The sequence below is a fragment of the Eretmochelys imbricata genome, chromosome 2, assembly GCF_965152235.1.
Source record: "Eretmochelys imbricata isolate rEreImb1 chromosome 2, rEreImb1.hap1, whole genome shotgun sequence".
Lineage (NCBI taxonomy): Eukaryota > Metazoa > Chordata > Testudines > Cheloniidae > Eretmochelys > Eretmochelys imbricata.
Genome location: NC_135573.1, coordinates 270,478,200 through 270,500,370, shown reverse-complemented (window position 1 = coordinate 270,500,370; position 22,171 = coordinate 270,478,200). Strand labels below are relative to the sequence as shown.

Here is a 22,171-nt window from a genome sequence, read left to right as displayed (position 1 = left end):
CCTTCCCTGTGGCTGGGGGCTCTGGCTAAACCTCCTCTTGGGCGCTGTAGGTGGCCAGGTTGATGCAGCCGTCTGTGGTCTGGATCGGGAACGCAGAGAAAACCTTTTACAAGAAGGTGCCGAAAGAGGAGAAGCAGGTGAGAGTTGGGGCCGGGGGCTGCTGGGGTGGGGGACCGTGTTACCAGGAGTGGGGAGGGTGTCATAGATCCTAGCTAGCATCCCCTCCTGGCCACACAGTAGGAGTCCAAGCCTCTGCTGCTCTGGGTCCCGGAGCCTGTATGGTCCAGCCACTGCCCCAATCCTTGGGTCTCTAGTCACAGTCTCAGGGCACAGGCCTTCTGTCTGGCCCCCTCTCAGGAGTGCTGGAAGCCACTGTCCAGCCATCTAGCACAGGTGAGTGCAATGCTGACCCTTCAGACTCCCCTGTACTCAAACACACCCTTTCCCAGAGCTCTGCCCTGACGTGTGAAGCTTCTGGTTACTGTTTAATGCTCTAGGGGCACACAGCAGCTGTGAAGCAGTGAACACACTCACACCTTACACACAGAGGGGAACACATTAATACTCTTTGACATAACCATGAAAAGCACAGGAGAGTACAAAACAACACACACTACCCCCATGTCCCTGCCTCAGTTTCCTCACCGTTCCAGGGCGTTCTTTGGATGGGTGTCAGCATCCCATCGGTTGTGCAGTCTTTGGGACTATGTGGGCTCAGGAAAGTGAGCATGGGACCCCTGCCCTATAAGGCTGCTACATGGTGGGTGACCTTGGTCTCTCCTACTTCCTCTTATATGGCCTCCTTCTGTTCGTGTGCCTCGCTACTTAAACCCCCTGGCATCCTTTGTTCTGTCTTCGGGGTGAGTTCCCACTGCTCCTGCCTTTCCCTTTCCCGTCCCAAGAGTCAGCGAAACTGGTTTTCTAGGGATTTCACTGACCTATTGTTTTTGGGTGTTTGCCCCGAGTAGGGTTGTTAAATCTAAAGAACCCCATGGTATCTTTCATGTGTGTCCCCACTATGAGACCCGTCAGCAGTGCTGGCCCCACTGACATATAGGCACTCATGATACAACTGGTTTTCAGAATACACCTCACGGCATTAGCCAGAATTCATGACTTGTACAGACGTTGCCACAGTTCATGCCAGAGGGGCAGGGGCACCTGAGAATGTGCATTGGAACAGCTGTACCCTAACCTGTGCCAGACCCCTAGCTCTGGTTCCAGTGACCCCGCCCCTGCCTGCAGGCTCGCCCTGACCCCAGGGACCCTGGCCCATGGGCTCGCCCTGACCCCAGGGACCCTGGCCCCAGTGACTGTGCACCCCACCCATGGGCTCAACCTGAATTCCATAACTTTGCCCCCTCGCCCATGGGCTTGACTTGATCCCAGTGACCGTGCCTTCTCCCTGCCCGGAGCTCGACCTGAGCCCAGTAACTCTGTCCCCCCGCCCGTGGGCTCGACCTGACCCCAGTAACTCTGTCCCCCCACTGCCCAGGGCTCGACTGGACCCCCCATAACTCTCCCCCCACTGCACACAGGCTCGACCTGAGCCCAGTAACTCTGCCCCCCCGCCCGTAGGCTCGACCTGATCCCAGTAATTCTCTGCCCACCTGCCCATGGGCTCGACCTGAGCCCAGTAACTCTGTCCCCCCACTGCCCAGGGCTCGGCTGGACTCCCTGTAACTCTCCCCCCACTGCACACAGGCTCGACCTGAGCCCAATAACTCTGCCTCCCTGCCTCTCCTGCAGGCTCGACCGGACCCCAGGGACCCTTTCCTCCGCGGACCAGCCCCCCCATAACTCTGCCCCCCGCCCGTGGGCTCGACCTGGCCCCATGACTCTGCCCTTTGCTGCCTCGCAGGCTGACCCCAAGCGTCTGAAGAGGGATTTACCCAAAGCCCTGAAGCTGCTGAAGCCAGAGGATCGGGTGCTGCTGATCGGCACGTCGGACAAGCCCTATGCAGCTGACGTGAAGATGCTGTGCAAAGCCTACGAGCGGATCCTCCTCCTCCCCCGGCCTGACTATGCATCCCGCTATGGTGATGGAGGGGCCTGGCCCAGGCAGAGCTGCTTGTAAACTCAGCCAACTGGTGCTGATGACTGGCTGGTTCCTTCCCTTTTCACCAGTGCTTTGGGGGCCTGTCACGGGGTGCCCCGTTGGATTTGGCCCCTTGACCCTGCTCCTTAAAGATTCAGGGACACTCCAAGCTGGTGCAACACCCGTGCTCTTTATTTAGTGTCTGTTTCCCACTACCAGTTTCCCACTATTGACAGACTATTTACATGGCTTGGCCTCACACCGGCCTGACCAGCAACAAACTAGTAGGCTCTTTCATCTCTCTGAGCCTGACCTTCCACTCCTGGTCTCCATCCCCCTGTAACCATGCGGCCTCTGGTGGGACACAACTGAGAGTATCAGTTCAGGACAAATTGCTTAGAGCAGGGCAGTCACAGCCCAAAGCCGGGGGTTCTTCACGACTAAGGCACCAAACCAGCCAAACAGAGAGGACTTTGGTTTTATCCCACAGGCTAACCATAAGTCACACAAGCAATTCCCTCAGACACTCCAGTTTCCCAGTATCACCACCAGCACCACTCGTTATGGGGACGAATGGTTTCGAAAACCAGTACTCCAGTAAAAGAAAAAAGGTTCTCTCGATCCCAAAGGACCAAGCCCCAGACCCAGGTCAATATACAAGTCAGATCTTACCCACAAATCACGCTGTTGCCAATCCTTTGGAATCTAAAATCTAAAGGTTTATTCATAAAAAGAAATATAGATGAGAGCTAGAATTGGTTAAATGGAATCAATTACATACAGTAATGGCAAAGTTCTTGGTTCAGGCTTGTAGCTGTGATGGAATAAACTGCTGGCTTAAGTCAAGTCTCTGGAATACATCCACAGCTTGGAAGGGTCATTCAGTCCTTTGTTCAGAGCTTCAGTTTGTAGCAAAGTCCCTCCAGAGGTAAGAAGCAGGACTGAGGACAAAATGGAGATGATGCAGCTGCCTTTTATAGTCCTTTTGCCATGTGGCTTGTGCTTCCTTTGTTCCAAACACAAGCTACGCAGCACATGGCATGGAAAAACCTCAGAGTTCTGTCCATAGGCATGTTCCTGCATGCCTGGCTGAGTCACAAGGTGTATCTGCCTTCTTTCAATGGGTCAGTTGTGTAGTTGATGGTCCTTAATGGGCCATCAAGCAGGCTAGGTAGTGCAAAGAAGAGGAGAGATGCTTATAAAATCTGCAGGTGACTCTAAGCTGGAGGGGTTGCAAGCACTTTGGAGAACAAAATAAGAACTGAAAACAACCTTTGCAAATGAGAGAATTGGTCTGAAATCAACATGATGCAAGTCAGCTAAGATGAGTGTGAATTACAAGAGAGTTAAAATCAAACACACCTGCCATGGGCAGCAGCAAGCCAGCTGTGAGCAGCAAGAGCCATTTGCTAGCCTGGGAAGGACCTTACCCCAGTGCAGGGGGGAGTGGCCTGGATTGTGCAGGTGTGCGGGTGCGGGACGATTACATTCAAGTCCAGGGCCCTATAGGTACTCACTGCAGGATGGGGCTCAGAATGAGGGGGAGCCTGGGGGATTTACCTTCTTTTATTGCTTGGCTTGGCTTGGCTTGATCCCTCCCTGAGCATCCCCCCCCCCCCAAAGCTCTCTGGGGACCTTGCTCTGTGACTTCCCAGTCTCCTTGCCCCACCCCCGAATTGCAGTGTCTGGGTTTCAGAGGAGCAGCCGTGTTAGTCTGTATCCACAAAAAGAACACGAGTACTTGTGGCACCTTAGAAACTAACAAATTTATTAGAGCATAAGCTTTTGTGGGCTACAGCCCACTTCATCAGATGCATAGAATGGAACTTATAGTAAGAAGGTGTGTATATATATATATATATATATATATATATACAGAGAACATGAAAAGGTGGTAGTTGCCATACCAACTCTAAGAGGCTAATTAATTAAGATAAGCTATTATCAGCAGGAGAAAAAAAACTTTTGTAGTGATAATCAAGATGGCCCATTTCAGACAGTTGACAAGAAGGTGTGAGAATACTTAACATGGGGAAATAGATTCAATTTGTGTAATGACCCAACCACTCCCAGTCTCTGTTCAAGCCCAAGTTAATGGTATCTAGTTTGCAAATTAATTCCAGTTCAGCAGTTTCTCGTTGGAGTCTGTTTTTGAAGCTTTTCTGTTGCAAAATTGCCACCTTTAAGTCTCTTACTGAGTGACCAGGGAGATTGAAGTGTTCTCCGACTGGTTTTTGAATGTTATGATTCCTGATGTCAGATTTGTGTCCATTTATTCTTTTGCGTAGAGACTGTCCGGTTTGGCCAATGTACATGGTGGCAGAGGGGCATTGCTGGCACATGATGGCATATATCACATTGGTAGATGTGCAGGTGAATGAGCCCCTGATAGTGTGGCTGATGTGATTAAGTCCTATGATGGTGTCACTTGTATAGATATGTGGACAGAGTTGGCATCGATCTTTGTTGCAAGGATAAGTTCCTGGGTTAGTGGTTGTGTTGTGTGGTGTGTGGTTGTTGGTGAGTATTTGCTTCAGGTTGGGGGGGCTGTCTGTAAGCGAGGACTGGCCTGTCTCCCAAGATCTGTGAGAGTGAGGGATCATCTTTCAGGATAGGTTGTAGATCTTTGATGATGCGCTGGAGAGGTTTTAGTTGGAGGCTGAAGGTGACGGCGAGTGGCGTTCTGTTATTGTCTTTGCTGGGCCGGTCCTGTAGTAGGTGACTTCTGGGTACTCCTCTGGCTCTGTCAATCTGTTTTTTCACTTCAGCAGGTGGGTATTGTAATTATAAGAATGCTTGATAGAGATCTGGTAGGTGTTTGTCTCTGTCTGAGGGATTGGAGCAAATGTGGTTGTATCTTAGAGCTTGGTTGTAGACAATGGATCGTGTGGTGTGGTCTGGGTGAAAGCTGGAGGCATGTAGGTAGGCATAGCGGTCAGTAGGTTTCCAGTATAGGGTGATATTTATGTGACCATCGCTTATTAGCACAGTAGAGTCCAGGAAATGGACCGCTTGTGTGGATTGGTCAAGGCTGAGGTTAATGGTGGGATGGAAATTGTTGAAATCATGGTGGAATTCCTCAAGGGCTTCTTTTCCATGGGTCCAGATGATGAAGATGCCATCAATGTAGTGCAAGTAGAGTAGGGGTGTTAGGGGACGAGAGTTGAGGAAGCGTTGTTCTAAGTCATCCATAAAAATGTTGGCATACTGTGGGGCCATGCGGGTACCCATAGCAGTGCTGCTGATTTGAAGGTATACATTGTCCCCAAATGTGAAATAGTTGTGGGTGAGTCCCTGGGTTAACACTAGAGTGTGGGGGAAGGTGACTGCATGATTCAGACCCCAGTCCAGCCAAGGAGCTGGCAGTTCCCAGCTCCAGGACCCCAAGCAGCAGCAGCCAGAGCAGCGGGCTAGGCGGTGCTGAGCTGGGAAGGTGTGATGTTATGCATGTAATATATCATCTCATTGAAAGGTGACACAAGGCCAGAAAGAGTTAATTAACTCACAGACTGACCTGACCCATGGCCGAAAGACGGGTTAGGAAGAGATGGAAATGAATAGAGCTTTGAAATGCAGCCGACGTTGTTAGAGGTAGAAGGGGAGATGTTTGCTCAGGTCTTGTGAGGTCAGCAAACAAGTCTTGTCTATCGCTATAGCTTTGATTCAAAGATCAAAAAAGGAGTATTAACATTTAGGAAGACACTGGAGTGAAATTGTATTATTGTCTGTATGTCTCTTTGAAGGTTGTGGTAACCTGTATCTGAACTGCTTAATGGATAAATGACCCTGTGCTAATTGCCAGGATGTTTGGGATAAGGAAAGTTAAGCCTATTGTTTTCTCAGGCCAAAAGGCTGCTGGAAATGTATAAAAACCCTGGGACACGATCCTTCTTCATCTCAGATCTGCTTTGGGTTTCAAGAAGGGGAAACCCTGAGCCATAAGAATTGAGATCCCCAGTCACTGACTGGAGTCACCCTGACTATGGACATTGGACAATAACCTCCGGACTATTTCTAAGAGAACTTTCGGCAGCTACAAACTCACCATCTCCGCTAGGTATCTGGACTTCAAGAAATTGAACTCAAGTCTGTATGTATATTGATCTTTCAACCAACTCTCTCTCTCTCTCTCTTTTCTTTTTTAATAAATTTTAGTTTAGTTAATAAGAATTGGCTATAAGCGTGTATTTTAGGTAAGATCTGAGTTATCATTTGACCTTGGTCTGGGGCTTGGTCCTTTGGGATCGGGAGAACCTTTTCTTTTATATGATGAAATAGGATTTTCAGAGTTTATCATCCTATGTTTGACAGGTGTGTCTGGATGGAGGCCTGAGGCTGGATACTTTAAGGGAACTGTGTTGTTTGGACGTCTGAGTAACCAGGGAGGCGCTGTAGAAGCTGTTTTGGGCTGGCTGGATAAATCTAAGTATTGGAACATCCACCAGCATTTGGGGTTTGTCTGCCCCGGTCTGTTTGCAGTTCAGAGAAGGGTCTGGAGAAAACCCACTTAACACCTCCCCCACTCAGCCTGTTTTGCATCAGCTACTGCACAGATGTCCTGCCCCCCTGCTTGCATTGCTCCATGGTGGTGATGGTGGGAGTTTGGAACATTATGTCTTTCCCCTGCAGCCCCCCCAGTTCCTCCACCCCGTGCCCTGTTTCTCCTCCTATCGCCTCCCCCCAGCACAGGCGGGTCTCTCCCAGAGTTCGCCCACCATTGTCCCCTTTGCCTCCTTAGTGACCTGGCAGCGCCTGATCAAGAAGCATGGCGGCACCGTCACCACTGGCCTGGACGTCAGTGCCCTGGCCAAGCTCTCGGACGGCTGCAGCCCGGGGCACATGGCACAGGCCGTACAGATGGTACTGACTGAGCGGCGCCTGCTGCAGATGCCCAAGAAGCCGCTGGGGGCAAGCGAGTTCCTGCAGCAACTGGCAAAGGCCGACCCCATTTACAGAGAGGAGGAGAAGACACTGCAGGTGCCTGGCTGAGCCCCAGAGATCCCAGCCCCCCATATTACTGTCACCCCTTGGGGCAGGCACAGGGGAGCCCTTCCCTCCAGCCTCCCACCCCAACCTTGTCCCTGCCCCTCACGTTATTGTCACTCCTCAGGGCAGGCACAGGGGGACTTACCCCCAGCCCCCCACCCAGCCTGGTCCCTGCCCTCCACATTACTGTCACCTCTTGGGGTAGGCACAGGGGGTCCCTCCCTCCAGCCCCCCCATGTTACTGTCACCCCTCGAGGCAGACACGGGGGGCCCTCCCCCAAGCCCCCACCTGCCCAGGTCCCTGCCCACCATGTCACTGTCACCACTAGGGGCTGACTCAGGCCCACCCCTGCCATCCCCCAACCCAGGGTGTCCTCTGCAGTGCAGCATCAGCTCTGCACTGACCTCACTTGCTTCTTTGTGCCCTCTTGGCAGGACTGGTACATGAAGACTCCATTGGGTAAGAAGCGACTCAAGGCAGCGCAGGAGAGAGCAGACAAGAAGGAGGGAAAGGGGAAGGACAAGACAGGAAAGAAAGGGAAGAAATAGTGCTGGCTCAGGGGTCCTGCATCTCCCTCCCTGGGCTTTATGCTCTGGGGCCCTTGGGCAGGGCAGCCCCATAAAGCCAACTTATTCTTCGTCCCGCCCATCTGTGCAGAAAGAGGTCTGTGCATGGATGGGAGTGCGCTGGGGGAGTGCAAGTGCGTATGTGGGGCAAACCTGGAGGGGCGGTGTACCTGAGCTTGGGGGGGTCTGTGCATGTGTGTCTCTGTGTGTGTGCACATGGGGGTTGTGCATGCATGTGGTGTGTGTGTCTCTGTGTGTGTGCATGCGTGTGCATGTGGGGTGAGCCTGGAGCGTTGTGCATGCACGTGTGTGCATGTGGGGGCATGTATGCGTGTACCGGGTGCACCTGGCTCTGCATGCATACATAGGATGAGCGAGAGTGGTGCATGTGGGGTGAGAGAGAACCAAGACCTACGCTCCCAACTATGCCTGGAATGGCAACCGGGAGCCTGCTGTGGGTCTGCCCAGATCCTGTCCCAGCTCCAGTGTCAGGGGGCCCATGGTCTGGGTCACTGCCCTCATGCAGCCCTGAGAGGGAACGAGCCCCCTGCCCCTGAGCCCAGGCAGCTCTGAGCTGTGCACACAGATGCCTCTACTCCAGAGAATGGGGGGCAGCCCCTCCCTCTAGTGTTCTGGGCAGAGACACTTCTGGGACCCTCTGCTCAGCTCCCATCCCCTGAACCCTGCATGCAGTTCTGGGTCCCCAGTCCCTGAGAAGGGGGTGTCCCCATCCCTATAGGGAGCTGGGGACGGACACACATGCACGCACACGGGACACCATGCTCCTCTCTTCCCCATCCCCTCAGACCTTGCACTCAACTCTGGGGCTCTCGGTCCTCACATGGAGGGAGCTCCAGGAGCTGTGTAGCTGCCTGAGGGTGTCACAGTTTGTGGGGACAGGCTGCAGAGCCCCAAGAAGGGAGAGGCGCTTAGTGTAGCCCTGGGAACGTGACTGGACCGTGGGATGTGAGTGACTGAGCAAAGGGGAAGAACGGCAGGCGCTACTGGTTACTGGACGGTGCCACTGGGAAGTGGTGGGAGCTGCATTGCTCCAGCCATTTAAACTGGGCAAAGCCCTGGGTAGCTCTGTATTTGCAGGAAGTAGGGGGGCGGGGCATCTTCTGGCCAAATTCCTGCCATGGTGGCACCATATGTGCTCGGCTGGTTCGCAGCACATTCTCTGCAGGGCAGCGACTCATTTGTGCGTCTGGCTCAGCATCTAGGTCACTGCCGGCACTTAACAGAGAATGAACTGTAGGGATGGAGCAAGGCAGAGACCAGGTGTCTCCCGGGTTGTATGGGAGCTCCCGGTGGGGTTGGGCCTCTGTCCGTACATTCTCACTGGCCGTTTGCAGTGGTTCCGAACTTCCACAGGCCCATTCCCCTTGTGCTGGGATTCTCCAGCCAGGAGAGTGGCCCAGAAGTGCATTTTTTTTATTATTATTATTTTAAAGTTTGGGCAAAATCAGTTCATCCTATTTAGAGTTAAGTGGGGACACGAAAGATACTTCTGCATGCTCCGGTCAGAAGTGGGCTCAGGAACTCTCAGATGTCTGGCTGTAGGAGCTCTGACTCCCCTGGGCTTGTAGAACTCATTGAACCTTCCAGCTTTCAGAGAGTCAGTTCAGTATTTGCCAGGTTCATACTTGCCTTAGCAGAGCTTTCTTGTTTGGTTTCTGCAAGATAAGGTGGGGGAGGGAATATTTTCTATTGGACCAAATTCTGTTGGTGAGAGAGACAAGCTTTCAAGCTACACCGAGCTCCTCTTCAGGTCTGGGCAAGGTTAAAACGCTGCATCAGCGCAGCTGCAGCGCTGAAGGGCGTCTACACATGCAGGGATACAGCTCGTCTGGGGGAGACGCTCCATGCCCCCGGCAGGGAGTGCTGCTGTCAGTTACCACCAACGATAGCAGCCGTAGCTCTGGGAGATGCTCTCCCGCTGACATAGCACGGTGCTCACCGGGCTGCTATCAGTGTAACTGACGTTGTTTGGGGGGTGGTTTTTTCACACCCTGAGCGACACAAGTGGTAGTGTAGACATGGCCTGAGTGAAGATGCTCCTATGCTGATGGGAGTGGTTCATCCACCTCCCCAAGAGGCAGTAGTTGTGTCGGCAGGAGAAGGCCTCCAGACTTTTCACACCCCTGAGCGACACAGTTATGCTGACCTAGGTCTGCAGTGCAGACCTGGCCTCAGAGCGTCACAGCTCACTGCAAGGTGGAACAGATTGTTTAGCATAAGTAGTTAACACATCTCTCAAGGGACTATGCAAGGTGAAGGTGCTTTGAAGCAAAATCTTTTCTGTTGCTTTATCTAGAGTGATTCCCAGTGGCTGCTGTTCCCCTCTCACAATGGCTGGAGCCGCTTGAACAGCTTATTCAGCTTGTGGTGTCCCAGCTAAAGGTGCCATGAGCCCAGGAGAGCCTGACAGCTCAGCTGGGTGTGTGAGCTGCCAGGCCGCAGAGTAGAGAGCCCAGGCTAACTCCTAGATGCTTCACAGAGGCCAACTCCCATTCCCACCTTTTTACTTTGGAACAAACTCACAAGAGAAATACATGCCAAAAATAGGTTTCAGAGTAACAGCCGTGTTAGTCTGTATTCGCAAAAAGAAAAGGAGTACTTGTGGCACCTTAGAGACTAACCAATTGCATCTGATGAAGTGAGCTGTAGCTCACGAAAGCTTATGCTCAAATAAATTGGTTAGTCTCTAAGGTGCCACAAGTACTCCTTTTCTTTATGCCAAAAATAGTTTTCCTTCCTTGTGAGGCCCGGCCAGCCAGGGAGCCACCCCAGCCACACAGCCCACCTGGGGTGCCCTCCTTGGGAGCAGTCTCTGACTGGGGGAAGCGTTGGCGGCTGCATCTCTCACCCTGAACCAGGTCATGTCTGAGATGGCTGCTGTGTTCTGGTGTGACTTAACCAAATGGAAAAGCCCTTCAAAGCCCTGGTGGTTTCCATAGGAACCTCTCCCCTCTGAAGCAGCTGGAGAGAACTGGTTTCCTCCCTTTTCTGGGGGCTGGATTTGGATACCGCACAGAAATGGGCTGGCCCCTCCCTGCCCCTGGGCAGGCCTCTGGGACCATGCTTGGAGTTGAGTGCAGGGTTCCAAGAGGGGTATCCCAAGAGCCCCATAGACACAGGGTGTCCCTTCCCTCCCCTCCCCACTCCTGCCCAGCCCCACGCCCCTAGGTGAGGTCTATTCGCTGCACTGCCCCAGCCAAGTCTTGCCCTAGTACTGCCTCCCCCGCCCCCCCTTCCAGTTCTCTCTGGGCTCCTCCAGGGTCGTCACTACTCAGCTGCTCTGTATCCCAAGTGCCCTATGCAGAGGGTAAAGGAGAGCAGGCTTCACCCAGCCCTGGCATTGCCCCCAACTCCTGTCTCAGATGCACCCCCCCCCCCATCCTCGCTTGCTGCTCCTGCATTGCACCACATCTCCAGTGAGATCTGGGCCAGGCTGGCTCTGCTCTGTGGTGCACATTTCCGTGTGCTGTGGGCATGACACCTTGGTCCCTGCACCCACTGCCCAGGGGCACAGGAAAAGAGTACGCACTGCTGTGTGCTAGCCAGGGAGAGCGAGCAGGCAGGGGCCTGCCCCGCGCCCAAAGTGACCCTGGAGATCAGTGCCAGCAGCGGAGGATAAACAAACTCTGGTGGTGGGTGCTGCCAAGGGCGCTATTTATAAAGGCTGAGTCAGGCCTGTGTCTGACCCAGCCAGCCAGCCCTGAGTAGCCTGCATCCGGGAGCAGCCCACCAAGGACACGCCACTGAGCCAGGAGCTCTGGGGCTGCAGCAGCCAATTGCCCCTTTATAAAGCCAGTGCTCACCCCGCACTGCAGCTGGACGAGGATCTGCTGGACAGGTGGATGCACACCAGGCACATGGACCAAGGCCTGACTGCCCCAACCCCTGGGGGCCGGGGATTCCGCAGCAGCCGCATGGAGCCCATCGAGTGCCGAGATGTGTTGGTGCAGAATGCGCTCTTCACCGGGGACCTGGAGGCAGTGCAGAAGCATTTCACTGAGAGCGCTGCCGTCAACCTCATCATTGAATCCAAGGGTGACGAGCTGCGGTGGACCAGCAGGAAACTTGGTGAGAGCGAGCACCTGGGGGACAGAGTGCTTGGTGGGTGGAGGCTGGGGGGTGAGAGGGAGTGCTGTGGGGGGATGCTCAATGGGTGGAAGTACTGGGGGAGGCACAGGGGAGGAGAAAGTGCTGGGGGGAGGGTGTCAAGGGGAAGGGAATCCAGGCGGATGTGTGTTGGGGGCAGAGGGAGCGCCAGAGGGTGATGAGGGAGTGCTGGGGGCTGGGGAGGGATGTTTTATATCCAGCCCGGGTCCCCATCCCAGTCTCTAGGGCTATGTCCACACTGCAGACTAGGGGCGTGGCTCCTCTGCTTGTGTGTATGTACACCCAGAGGTGAAAGTAAGTCGGTCCAGTCCAGTACGGCGTACCGGCAAGAGCCAGTATCCCGTATCGAACCGGACTGGCTTCCCCAGGCTAGCGATGTAAAGGGCTCGAGGCTCCCTGTAACGGCCGGAACTCCGGGCCCTTTCAATGACCTCCCGAGTCCCACTGCCAGAGCCCTGGGGTAGTGGTGGCAGGGACCTGTCAGCGATTTAACCCTTTAAATCGCCCCTGAGCCCTGGGGCTCCCAGCCGCCTCTGCAGCTGGTAGTTCCGGGGGTGATTTAAAGGCCCCGGGGCTCCCAGCCGCAGCCTCGGGATCTTTAAATCTTGATTTAAAGGCCCCGCCTCTTCCCGTTGAGGCCACGCCCCCGCTCAGGACTCCGGCGTACTGGTAAGTCCTTTAAGTTACTTTCACCCCTGCGTACGCCCCTAGCTCTCAACGAGCTGGCTCAGCTGTAGCTGAGCCGTGCCAAGAACGTGCCCAGTGGCTTCAGGCGGGGTGATGCACTGCACAGCTCAGCCGCAGCTGCACCGCTGTCATACTCAGGCTAGCTGGACGGTATGGGCCCAGTGTTTCCAGTGCTGTTGTGCTGGTAGTGGAGTTCACCTGAGCGTATCACAAGATCCTGGTGTGGGAGCATAGGTGCCGCTCAGCAACCGTGGGGCTGGCCAGGGCTGCTGCTCTGGGGGCCCTGGGGCTGGCTGCCAATCAGCTTTTCACTGGCTGGCCTTATGCTCCCAGCTTCTCTTCAGTGGCTGCCCCGCTGATCAGCTGTTCAGTGGGGCTGCCCCGCCACTGGCTCCTCTCTGCCCCATCCCTCCCTCACTGCCCTTAAGGCAGTAGGGGGCAGAAAGGAGGTGGGCCTTGGAGTAGGGGGCGGAGTGGGGATGGGAAGAGGTGGAGTGGGGGCAGGGCCCTGGGAGCAGAGTGGGGGCAGGGCTGGTTTGGGGCACCCACTGGCAAAATGAAAAGTCAGAGCTTATGTGGGAGGGGGTTAATAGAACATATGTAGGGCCCTACCAAATTCACAGTTCATTTTGGTCAATTTCACGGTCATAGGATTTTAAAAGTCATAAATGTCATGATGCCATTTAAAGCTGAAATTTCACAGTGTTGTAACCGTAGGGGTCCTGACCCAAAAGAGGGTTGTGGGGGCAGGGGTGGTACTGCTACCCTGACGTCTGCCCGGCGGCTGCTGGCAGCGGTGCTGCCCTCGGAGCTGGGCGGCTGGAGAGCGGCGGCTGCTGGCTGGGAGCCCAGCGCCGGAGGCAGAGACCCCGCCAGCAGCCGCCGGGCAGACGTCAGGGTGGCAGGGTCTGGCCTTGCCACCCGAACTTCTGCGCTGCTGCCTGCAGAGCTGGGCCCTCAGGCAGCAGCCGCCGCGCTCCGGCCGCCCAGCTCCGAGGGCAGCAGGGCAGAAGTAAAGGTGGTAATGCTGCGACCCCCCCCCCCCCCCCCCCGCAACTTCCTTTTGTGTCAGGATGCCCAATTTGAGAAATGCTGGTCTCCCCTGTGAAATCTGTCTAGTATATGGTAAAAGCACACAAAAAATCGTATTTCACAGGGGAGACCAGATTTCACGGATCGTAGAATCACAGAAACATAGAATACCAGGGTTGGAAGGGACCTCATCTAGTCCAACCCCCTGCTCAAAGCAGGACTGACCCCAGCTAAATCATCCCAGCCAGGGCTTTGTCAAGTCTGACCTTAAAAACCTCTAAGGAAGGAGATTCTACCACTTCCCTAGGTAACCCATTCCAGTGTTTCACCACCCTCCGAGTGAAAAAGTTTTTCCTAATATCCAACCTAAACCTCCCCCACTGCAACTTGAGACCATTACTCCTTGTTCTGTCATCTGCTACCACTGAGAACAGTCTAGATCCATCCTCTTTGGAACCCCCTTTCAGGTAGTTGAAAGCAGCTATCAAATCCCCCCTCATTCTTCTCTTCCGCAGACTAAACAATCCCAGTTCCCTCAGCCTCTCCTCATAAGTCATGTGCTCCACCCCCCTAATCATTTTTGTTGCCCTCCGCTGGACTCTTTCCAATTTTTCCACATCCTTCTTGTAGTGTGGGGCCCAAAACTGGACACAGTACTCCAGATGAGGCCTCACCAATGTCGAATAGAGGGGAACGATCACATCCCTCGATCTGCTGGCTATGCCCCTACTTATACATCCCAAAATGCCATTGGCCTTCTTGGCAACAAGGGCACACTGTTGACTCATATCCAGCTTCTTGTCCACTGTAACCCCTAGGTCCTTCTCTGCAGAACTGCTGCCGAGCCATTCGGTCCCTAGTCTGTAGCGGTGCATGGGATTCTTCCATCCTAAGTGCAGGACTCTGCACTTGTCCTTGTTGAACCTCATCAGATTTCTTTTGGCCCAATCCTCCAATTTGTCTAGGGCCCTCTGTATCCTATCCCTACCCTCCAGCGTATCTACCTCTCCTCCCAGTTTAGTGTCATCTGCAAACTTGCTGAGGGTGCAATCCACACCATCCTCCAGATCATTTATGAAGATATTGAACAAAACCAGCCCCAGGACCGACCCTTGGGGCACTCCACTTGATACCGGCTGCCAACTAGACATGGAGCCATTGATCACCACCCATCAAGCCCAACAATCTAGCCAGCTTTCTATCCACCTTATCGTCCATTCATCCAGCCCATACTTCTTTAACTTGCTGGCAAGAATACTGTGGGAGACCATGTCAAAAGCTTTGCTAAAGTCAAGGAACAACACGTCTACTGCTTTCCCCTCATCCACCGAGCCAGTTATCTTGTCATAGAAGGCAATTAGATTAGTCAGGCATGACTTGCCATTGGTGAATCCATGCTGACTGTTCCTGATCACTTTCCTCTCCTCTCAGTGCTTCAGAATTGATTCCTTGAGGACCTGCTCCATGATTTTTCCAGGGACTGAGGTGAGGCTGACTGGCCTGTAGTTCCCAGGATCCTCCTTCTTCCCTTTTTTAAAGATGGGCACTACATTAGCCTTTTTCCAGTCGTCCGGGACTTCCCCCGATCACCATGAGTTTTCAAAGATAATGGCCAATGGCTCTGCAATCACATCCGCCAACTCCTTTAGCACTCTCGGATGCAACGCATCCAGCCCCATGGTCTTGTGCTCGTCCAGCTTTTCTAAATAGTCCCAAACCCCTTCTTTCTCCACAGAGGGCTGGTCACCTCCTCCCCATGCTGTGCTGCCCAGTGCAGTAGTCTGGGAGCTGACCTCGTTCATGAAGACAGAGGCAAAAGCAGCATTGAATACATTAGCTTTTTCCACATCCTCTGTCACTAGGTTGCCTCCCTCCTTCAGTAAGGGGCCCACACTTTCCTTGACTTTCTTCTTGTTGCTAACATACCTGAAGAAACCCTTCTTGTTGCTCTTAACATCTCTTGCTCGCTGCAACTCCAGGTGTGATTTGGCCTTCCTGATTTCACTCCTGCATGCCCGAGCAATATTTTTATACTCTTCCCTGCCCATCTGTCCAATCTTCCACTTCTTGTAAGCTTCTTTTTTGTGTTTAAAATCAGCAAGGATTTCACTGTTAAGCCAAGCTGGTCGCCTGCCATATTTACTATTCTTTCTACACATCCCGATGGTTTGTCCCTGTAACCTCAATAAGGATTCTTTAAAATACAGCCAGCTCTCCTGGACTCCTTTCCCCCTCATGTTAATCTCCCAGGGGATCCTGCCCATCAGTTCCCTGAGGTTGTCAAAGTCTGCTTTTCTGAAGTCCCGGGTCCATATTCTGCTGCTCTCCCTTCTTTCCTGTATCAGGATCCTGAACTCGACCATATCATGGTCACTGCCTCCCAGGTTCCCATCCACTTTAGCTTCCCCTACTAATTCTTCTCGGTTTGTGAGCAGCAGGTCAAGAAGAGCTCTGCCCCTAGTTGGTTCCTCCAGCACTTGCACCAGGAAATTGTCCCCTACATTTTCCAAAAACTTCCTGGATTGTCTGTGCACCGCTGTATTGCTCTCCCAGCAGATATCAGGGTGATTGAAGTCTCCCATGAGAACCAGGGCCTGAGATCTAGTAACTTCTGTTAGTTGCCAGAAGAAAGCCTCGTCCACCTCATTCCCCTGGTCTGGTGGTCTATAGCAGACTCCCACCACGACATCACCCTTGTTGCTCATGCTTCTAAACTTAATCCAGAGACACTCAGGTTTTTCTGCAGTTTCATACTTGAGCGCTGAGCAGTCATACTGCTCCCTTACATACAGTGCAACTCCCCCACCTTTTCTGCCCTGCCTGTCCTTCCTGAACAGTTTATACCCATCCATGACAGTACTCCAGTCATGTGAGTTATCCCACCAAGTCTCTGTTATTCCAATCACATCATAATTCCTTGACTGTGCCAGGACTTCCATTCTCCCTGCTTGTTTCCCAGGCTTCGTGCATTTGTGTATAGGCACTTGAGATAACCCGCTGATCGCCCCTCTTTCTCAGTATGAGGCAGGAACCCTGCCCTCTCGTGCTCTCCTGCTCGTGCTTCCTCCTGGTATCCCACGTCCCCACTTACCTCAGGGCTTTGGTCTCCTTCCCCCGGTGAACCTAGTTTAAAGCCCTCCTCACTAGGTTAGCCAGTTTGCTTGCGAAGATGCTCTTCCCTCTCTTTGTTAGGTGGAGCCCGTCTCTGCCCAACACTCCTCCTTCATGGAAGACCATCCCATGGTCAAAGAATCCAAAGCCTTCTCTCTGACACCACCTGCATAGCCATTCATTGGCTTCCATGATTCGATGGTCTCTGCCCAGGCCTTTTCCTTCCACGGGGAGGATGGACGAGAAGACCGCTTGCGCCTCAAACTCCTTTATCCTTCTTCCCAGAGCCACGTCGTCTGCACTGATCCGCTCAAGGTCATTCTTGGCAGTATCATTGGTGCCCACGTGGAGAAGCAGGAAGGGGTAGTGATCCGAGGGCTTGATGAGTCTCGGCAGTCTCTCCGTCACATCGTGAATCCTAGCTCCTCGTGATGTGTTTTTCATGGCCATGAATCTGGTAGGGCCCTAAACATACGTGTTCCTGGGCAATATTCAGATACCCCTGCTGGGATGTAGGCAGGAAACTCCTGGGGCTTTAGATGTGCGTCCGCCATGCTTGCAGGGTGACAAAAAGGAAGTGCTCGCTGGGGTGACTCAGAATAAAGCTGTGATGAAGTCAGCTGTCAGGGATTCACAGCATCTGTGCTATGCCCCAACCTTTAAACAGTTTCCAGTGTTACCCAAATGCTAGAGCACCCCACCTTTACCTTCCATGGGCTCAAGCTGTAACCGGGCTAATTTAGGCAGCCCCACCCTTACCCCGTTCCTAGGGCTCAGGGCGCAATCTTCTGCAGGTTTGTGGGGCCTTTCACTCGTGAAAGAGCCTTACACAGTAATGTCCTTAACCCAGAGGTCCCCAAACTGTGGGGCACACCCCCTAGGGGAGCATGGAGGAATGTCCGGGGTCATGGCACAGCAATGCCCGGGCCAGCCCTCACAGGGGGAGGGGGAGCAGGGAGGGAGCACCACTCAGACCCTCCCCACTCCCAGCTCTGCTCCAGTCCTTCCCACCCCCGGCTCTATTCCTGGCCCCGTGCCCAGCTTCAGCATGGCTCTGCTCCCACCCCCAACCTCGGCCCCTGGCTGCAGCCCCACTCTCAGCCCCAGCCTCACCCCTAGCTGTGGCCCCAGCCCCTTACCCCAATCTGCCATCCCCCACAGCCATGGCCCCACTCCTGGCCCTGGATCCGGGGGTGGTGCAGACAGCGGTAAGGAGACCAAAAGCGGGGGGACCTCTGCCTTAACCACTATTTATTAACAATCACCAAAACAGAAGGCACACACAGCATGCAATGCTCACCACTCCCAATAAGGCAGATGAACTTTTCTTGATGGCCAGTCAGGATCAGGTCATCTGGGGGACTCCAGTTTCTGCACGGTGTGGTTGGCAGGGTGTTGAGGTCTGGCAGCTCTGATCTTGGGGCTGGGTCCTGGAGTTGGTTCCCAAGACCTTCATTTTGGACCCCAGTTTATATAGTTAAACTTGAGTCCTGCTTAGCTGTACCTTAACCAATCATTTTAAGCTAAAGTACTACACAATAATTCTTTGACCAATCCTAACATACTGCAAAACAATTCTTTAACCAATCAGAGCCCACCACTTTAGTTGATTTACATCTTGCAAAATTAGTTATGCAACAGACAGAAACAATCAAAGAACCCGACAGAGACCATATAGATAAATTATAGAGACGTGGGGACCATAAAGACAAAACAATAATAAAGTAGGGATTTCACACCCATGACTGTTGATAAGTGGTTTCTTGTCAGACAGATGCCATCCAACAAAGCTTTCTTTAACCATTTTAAAAGCTATATTATTATCTGGTGATGATGGGTGCTATTCGGACAGGAGCCTTCTGAACAGCCCGTTAGGATATTGTTTTAATGTAATTTAGATGGAATGTGAGGATGTCACTTTCTGCTTTTTAGCTCTGCTTTTTAGGCTACTGCTGGCCTAATATGGCTTCAGACAAAGGCCTCAGATCTCATACCAGTGGTTTTCAAACTTTTGTATTGGTGACCCCTTTCACACAGCAAGCCTCTAAGTGTGACCCCCCCCACCCGTGTAAATTAAAAACACAGTTTTTTTATATTAAACACTATAATAAGTGCTGGATGCAAAGCAGGGTTTGGGGGTGGAGGTTGACAGCTCACAACCCCCATGTAATAACCTTGCAACCCCCTAAAGGGTCACGACCCCCCCCCAGTTTGAGAACCCCTGGTGTAACCCCTTCAGTGGGCCAGAGCCCACCCTTTCCCAAGGACAGATCATGTATTCTCAAGGACTCTGAGACTGACCCTTTGCATTCCAGCAACCCTCGTTTCTCTCCGTTGTTCTCACCAGTGAGGCCAGTCGAGGTCAGATGCCTGAGAGAGGCTTTTCCTTCTTAGGGAGCGTTACAATCAGTGAGAGACTGTAGTGAGGCAAGGCAGCCTGTTCAAAACTAGGGAGCATTTATTTAGTCACCTGTCTGGGGGGGTTGGGGCAGGGTAGGGGGTGTTGCTGATGCTGTCTGGGGGTGTTCAGGCAGGGCAGGGGGTGTCACTGGCACTGTATAGGGGGTTGGGGCAGGGGGTGTTGCTGGTACTATCTGGGGGGTGAGGCAGGGCAGGGGGTGTCTCTGGTACTGTCTGGAGGGTGTTGGGGCAGGGGGTGTTGCTGACGCTGTCCAGGGAGGTTGGGGCAGGGCAGGGCAGGGGGTGTTGCTGGTACTGTCTGGGGTGGGGGGTTGGGATGCTGTATTAATTTAACTGGAATATATGAACCAAAGGTGTTAATATAACCAGACCACTATTCAACATAAAACAGTTTCAGAAGACGTTTGGGCTTTGATATACAGAGCCTTCTGCCTGCTCAGTGCCATGGCAAAGGCATGCACCCCAAGTTTGGGGAGACTAGACCCCCTACCCTGCCTCTTCCCCTAAGGCCCTGCCTCCCACTCCGCCTCTTCTGCCCTCCCACCCCCTGCTTTCACTGAACAACCTGTTGGCGCAGCCCCGAACCCCGGCCAGTGCCTGGAGGAGCCCTGAACCCTGGCTGGCCTGCCGGTGCCCGGAGCAGTCCGGAGGAGCCCCCGCTGGCTGGCTGGGGCTGAGCCCTGAGCCTGGGCCACCCAGAGGCCTGCTGTGGCCTGGCCCCAGGGCTGTGGCACGGAGCATCAGTGGAGGTTTAGGGAGGCTTAGCCTCCCCCAGCCTCCATTGCCCACTGCCCATGGGCAAAGGTACCATGAAACATGCTTTGATCCGTTTATTAAAGACACGGGAAAGAAGGACAAATCAGCTGAAGCATTTGCAATGTGAAGTACTGAGTAAGGCTCTTCGGCCTGGGCCACACCACCCCGATGTAAGAGCCCTGCACGCCGCCCCAGTAACACCGAGCGGCTCTGAGCTACCATCAATGTCCTTAAGGCAACGCAGTGTGAGTGGAGACGCTGCGTCACAGGGGTCGACCCTTGCTGTCCTCCAGCAGCTATCCCGCAATGCCCCGCATCGACCGCTGGGTCACCATTGGGACCTCCACTGCCCAGGGGTCGCGGCGACTGAGGGCACAGGCACCGACGTTCCAAAGTGCCGGGGGGTGCTCGACTCCCGGCTCTGACCCAGGCCCTGCCCCCACTCCACCCCTTCCCCCAAGGCCCCACCCCCACCCCGCCCCTTCCTGCCCAGTGCCGTCCCCTCCCCCCCCCCCCCCGAGCGCACCACATCCTTGCTCCTCCCCCTCCCTCCCAGCCTCCTGCACGCCCCAAAACACGGCGTGGGGGGGAGGGGCTGATTCCCGGGGCCTGCCGGTGGGCGGGAGGCGCTGAGAGTGGGGCAGCAGCCTCACTGTTTCCCCAGGGTGCTCCAGCCCCGGAGCACCCCGAGGTCGGCGCCTATGACCAGAAGCCCCCCTCCCTTTCTGAGTGTTCGACATGCCTTGTCCTGATTGCCTGTCGTGGCGAGCGCACCTAGCCGCTCCCCATTGCTGGGTGCAGCTGAGAGAGCAAATCCCCTTCCCACGGCCCCAAGGGTGAGCACGCCCACAGGCAGCTCCGGGGCGGGACTCAGTGTGGCCTGGGGACCCCCCTCGGCATGAACTCCAAGCCCAGCAGGTTTCCTCGGACACCTGGTCCCGGCGGAGCGGGGGGGGCCGAGAGAGGGGGGCTGGTCTCTGTGGGAGAGGGTTTGGTGGGGAGGGCAGGGGTGGGCACTGTGGCTGTGTGTGCGTTTGTCCCCCTCACAGCCCTTCTCCCACGGCAGGGCTGTGGTCGCTGACCTACGAGCAGGAGCTCACCACGCCGCTGCAGATCACGGCGGGGCGCGGCTACTTGGACTGCCTCCGGCACCTGCTGCTGAGGGGCGCTGCCGTGGACTTTGCGCCTGGCGGCAAGACAGCTCTCCACGAGGCCTGCGCGGCGGCCAGAACCGACTGTGTGCACCTGCTGCTCTCCTCTGGGGCTGACCCCAAGACCGTCTCCGAGGCTGGCCACCAGCCCCTGCACCTCTGCAAGAGCCCCGCCTCCATCCAGTGAGTTCCCTCGCGGCGGGGCTCGCACACCCCAACCCTCCTGCACACCCGCACGCAGGGCCTGTCAGCAGCCCCGCTTCAGGGCCAGGCGCCAGCCCAGGGCCGAGTGCCTGGGTGCCACAGCCCATGGGGGAGAGGCCTGCGGACCTGCCCTGCACAGCGCCGTGCGCGGGGTCAGACTCTGGTAGCTGACCGCAGGCTCCAGTCCCAAAGCCAGAGCTGCTTGCTGCTGAGCATGGGGCTGGCTCAGATGGGTGGGTCGCTGCCTCCCCAGCCAGCAGGGCTCATGTGCCCACAACTCCAGCAGGAGGTAGAGAGGCCCAGCCAGCATGCATTGCACTGGCAAATCCCAGACCACGTTGCAGGAGGTCAGGTAGGAGCAGACCGTCCACAGGCAGAGGCAGACCAAGGCACAGAGTGATGGACGTGCCACAGGCCACACAACAAGTCCGGGGCAGAGCTGGGATAGAACCCAGGAGTCCTGCTGCCCAGCCCCTTGTCCTGTTTGTTGGAACCCACTGGTTTCGGTACAGTGCTGCCCGGGGCCCCTGGAGCCTGGGATCCCAGGCCCTAGCCACTGGGAAAGTGGGAGAGGTGTGGACACAAGCGGGTATCCACATAGGATGGGTGAATGGCAGGATTGAGTGATGGTCAGTTGGGAGACTGCTAGTAGCTAGGTAGGTAGGTAGGTGGGGGCAGGGCCGGCAGCAGGTGGATCTGGGGCTAGCTGAGGGTGGGGGGGGATAGTGAGTAGGTGGGTAGGGGACAACAGGTGGGTGGGTGGGTTAAGGGTGAGGGATGGGCAGTGGATGTCTAGGGGACTAGCAGGCGGGGGGTGGATGGAGGTCGGTGGGTGGGGCTAGCAGGCAGGCGGCGGGTGGATGGGGACGGTGGGTGGGGAGTGTGGGGGCTAGCAGGCAGGCGGCGGGTGGATGGGGACGGCAGAGGGATGGGGGCTAGTGGGCAGGCGGTGGGTGGATAGGGGACGGCGGGTGGATGGGGGACGGCGGGTGGAGGCTAGCAGGTGGCAGGTGGATAGGGGACGGCGGGTGGATAGGGAACGGTGGGTAGGGAGTGCGGGGGCTAGCAGGCAGGCGGAGGGTGGATAGGG

At 54.9% G+C, this 22,171-nt stretch overlaps 2 protein-coding genes across 2 annotated transcripts in view; both read left to right on the top strand.

Moving 5' to 3' along the window:
• The window catches only part of DRC11L (dynein regulatory complex subunit 11 like), a 74,720-nt gene extending 67,147 nt beyond the window's left edge, over positions 1-7,573 (top strand). The window contains exons 16-19 of the mRNA XM_077808788.1: positions 51-137; positions 1,862-2,039; positions 6,777-7,015; positions 7,460-7,573. Of these exons, the coding sequence (XP_077664914.1) occupies positions 51-137; positions 1,862-2,039; positions 6,777-7,015; positions 7,460-7,573 (618 nt within the window). The remainder of the gene's footprint in view (positions 1-50; positions 138-1,861; positions 2,040-6,776; positions 7,016-7,459) is intronic.
• A 3,881-nt stretch (positions 7,574-11,454) lies between these two features.
• The window catches only part of ASB10 (ankyrin repeat and SOCS box containing 10), a 28,519-nt gene continuing 17,802 nt past the window's right edge, over positions 11,455-22,171 (top strand). Inside the window, exons 1-2 of the mRNA XM_077809549.1 lie at positions 11,455-11,680; positions 20,793-21,060. Coding sequence (XP_077665675.1) covers positions 11,455-11,680; positions 20,793-21,060 — 494 coding nt within the window. The remainder of the gene's footprint in view (positions 11,681-20,792; positions 21,061-22,171) is intronic.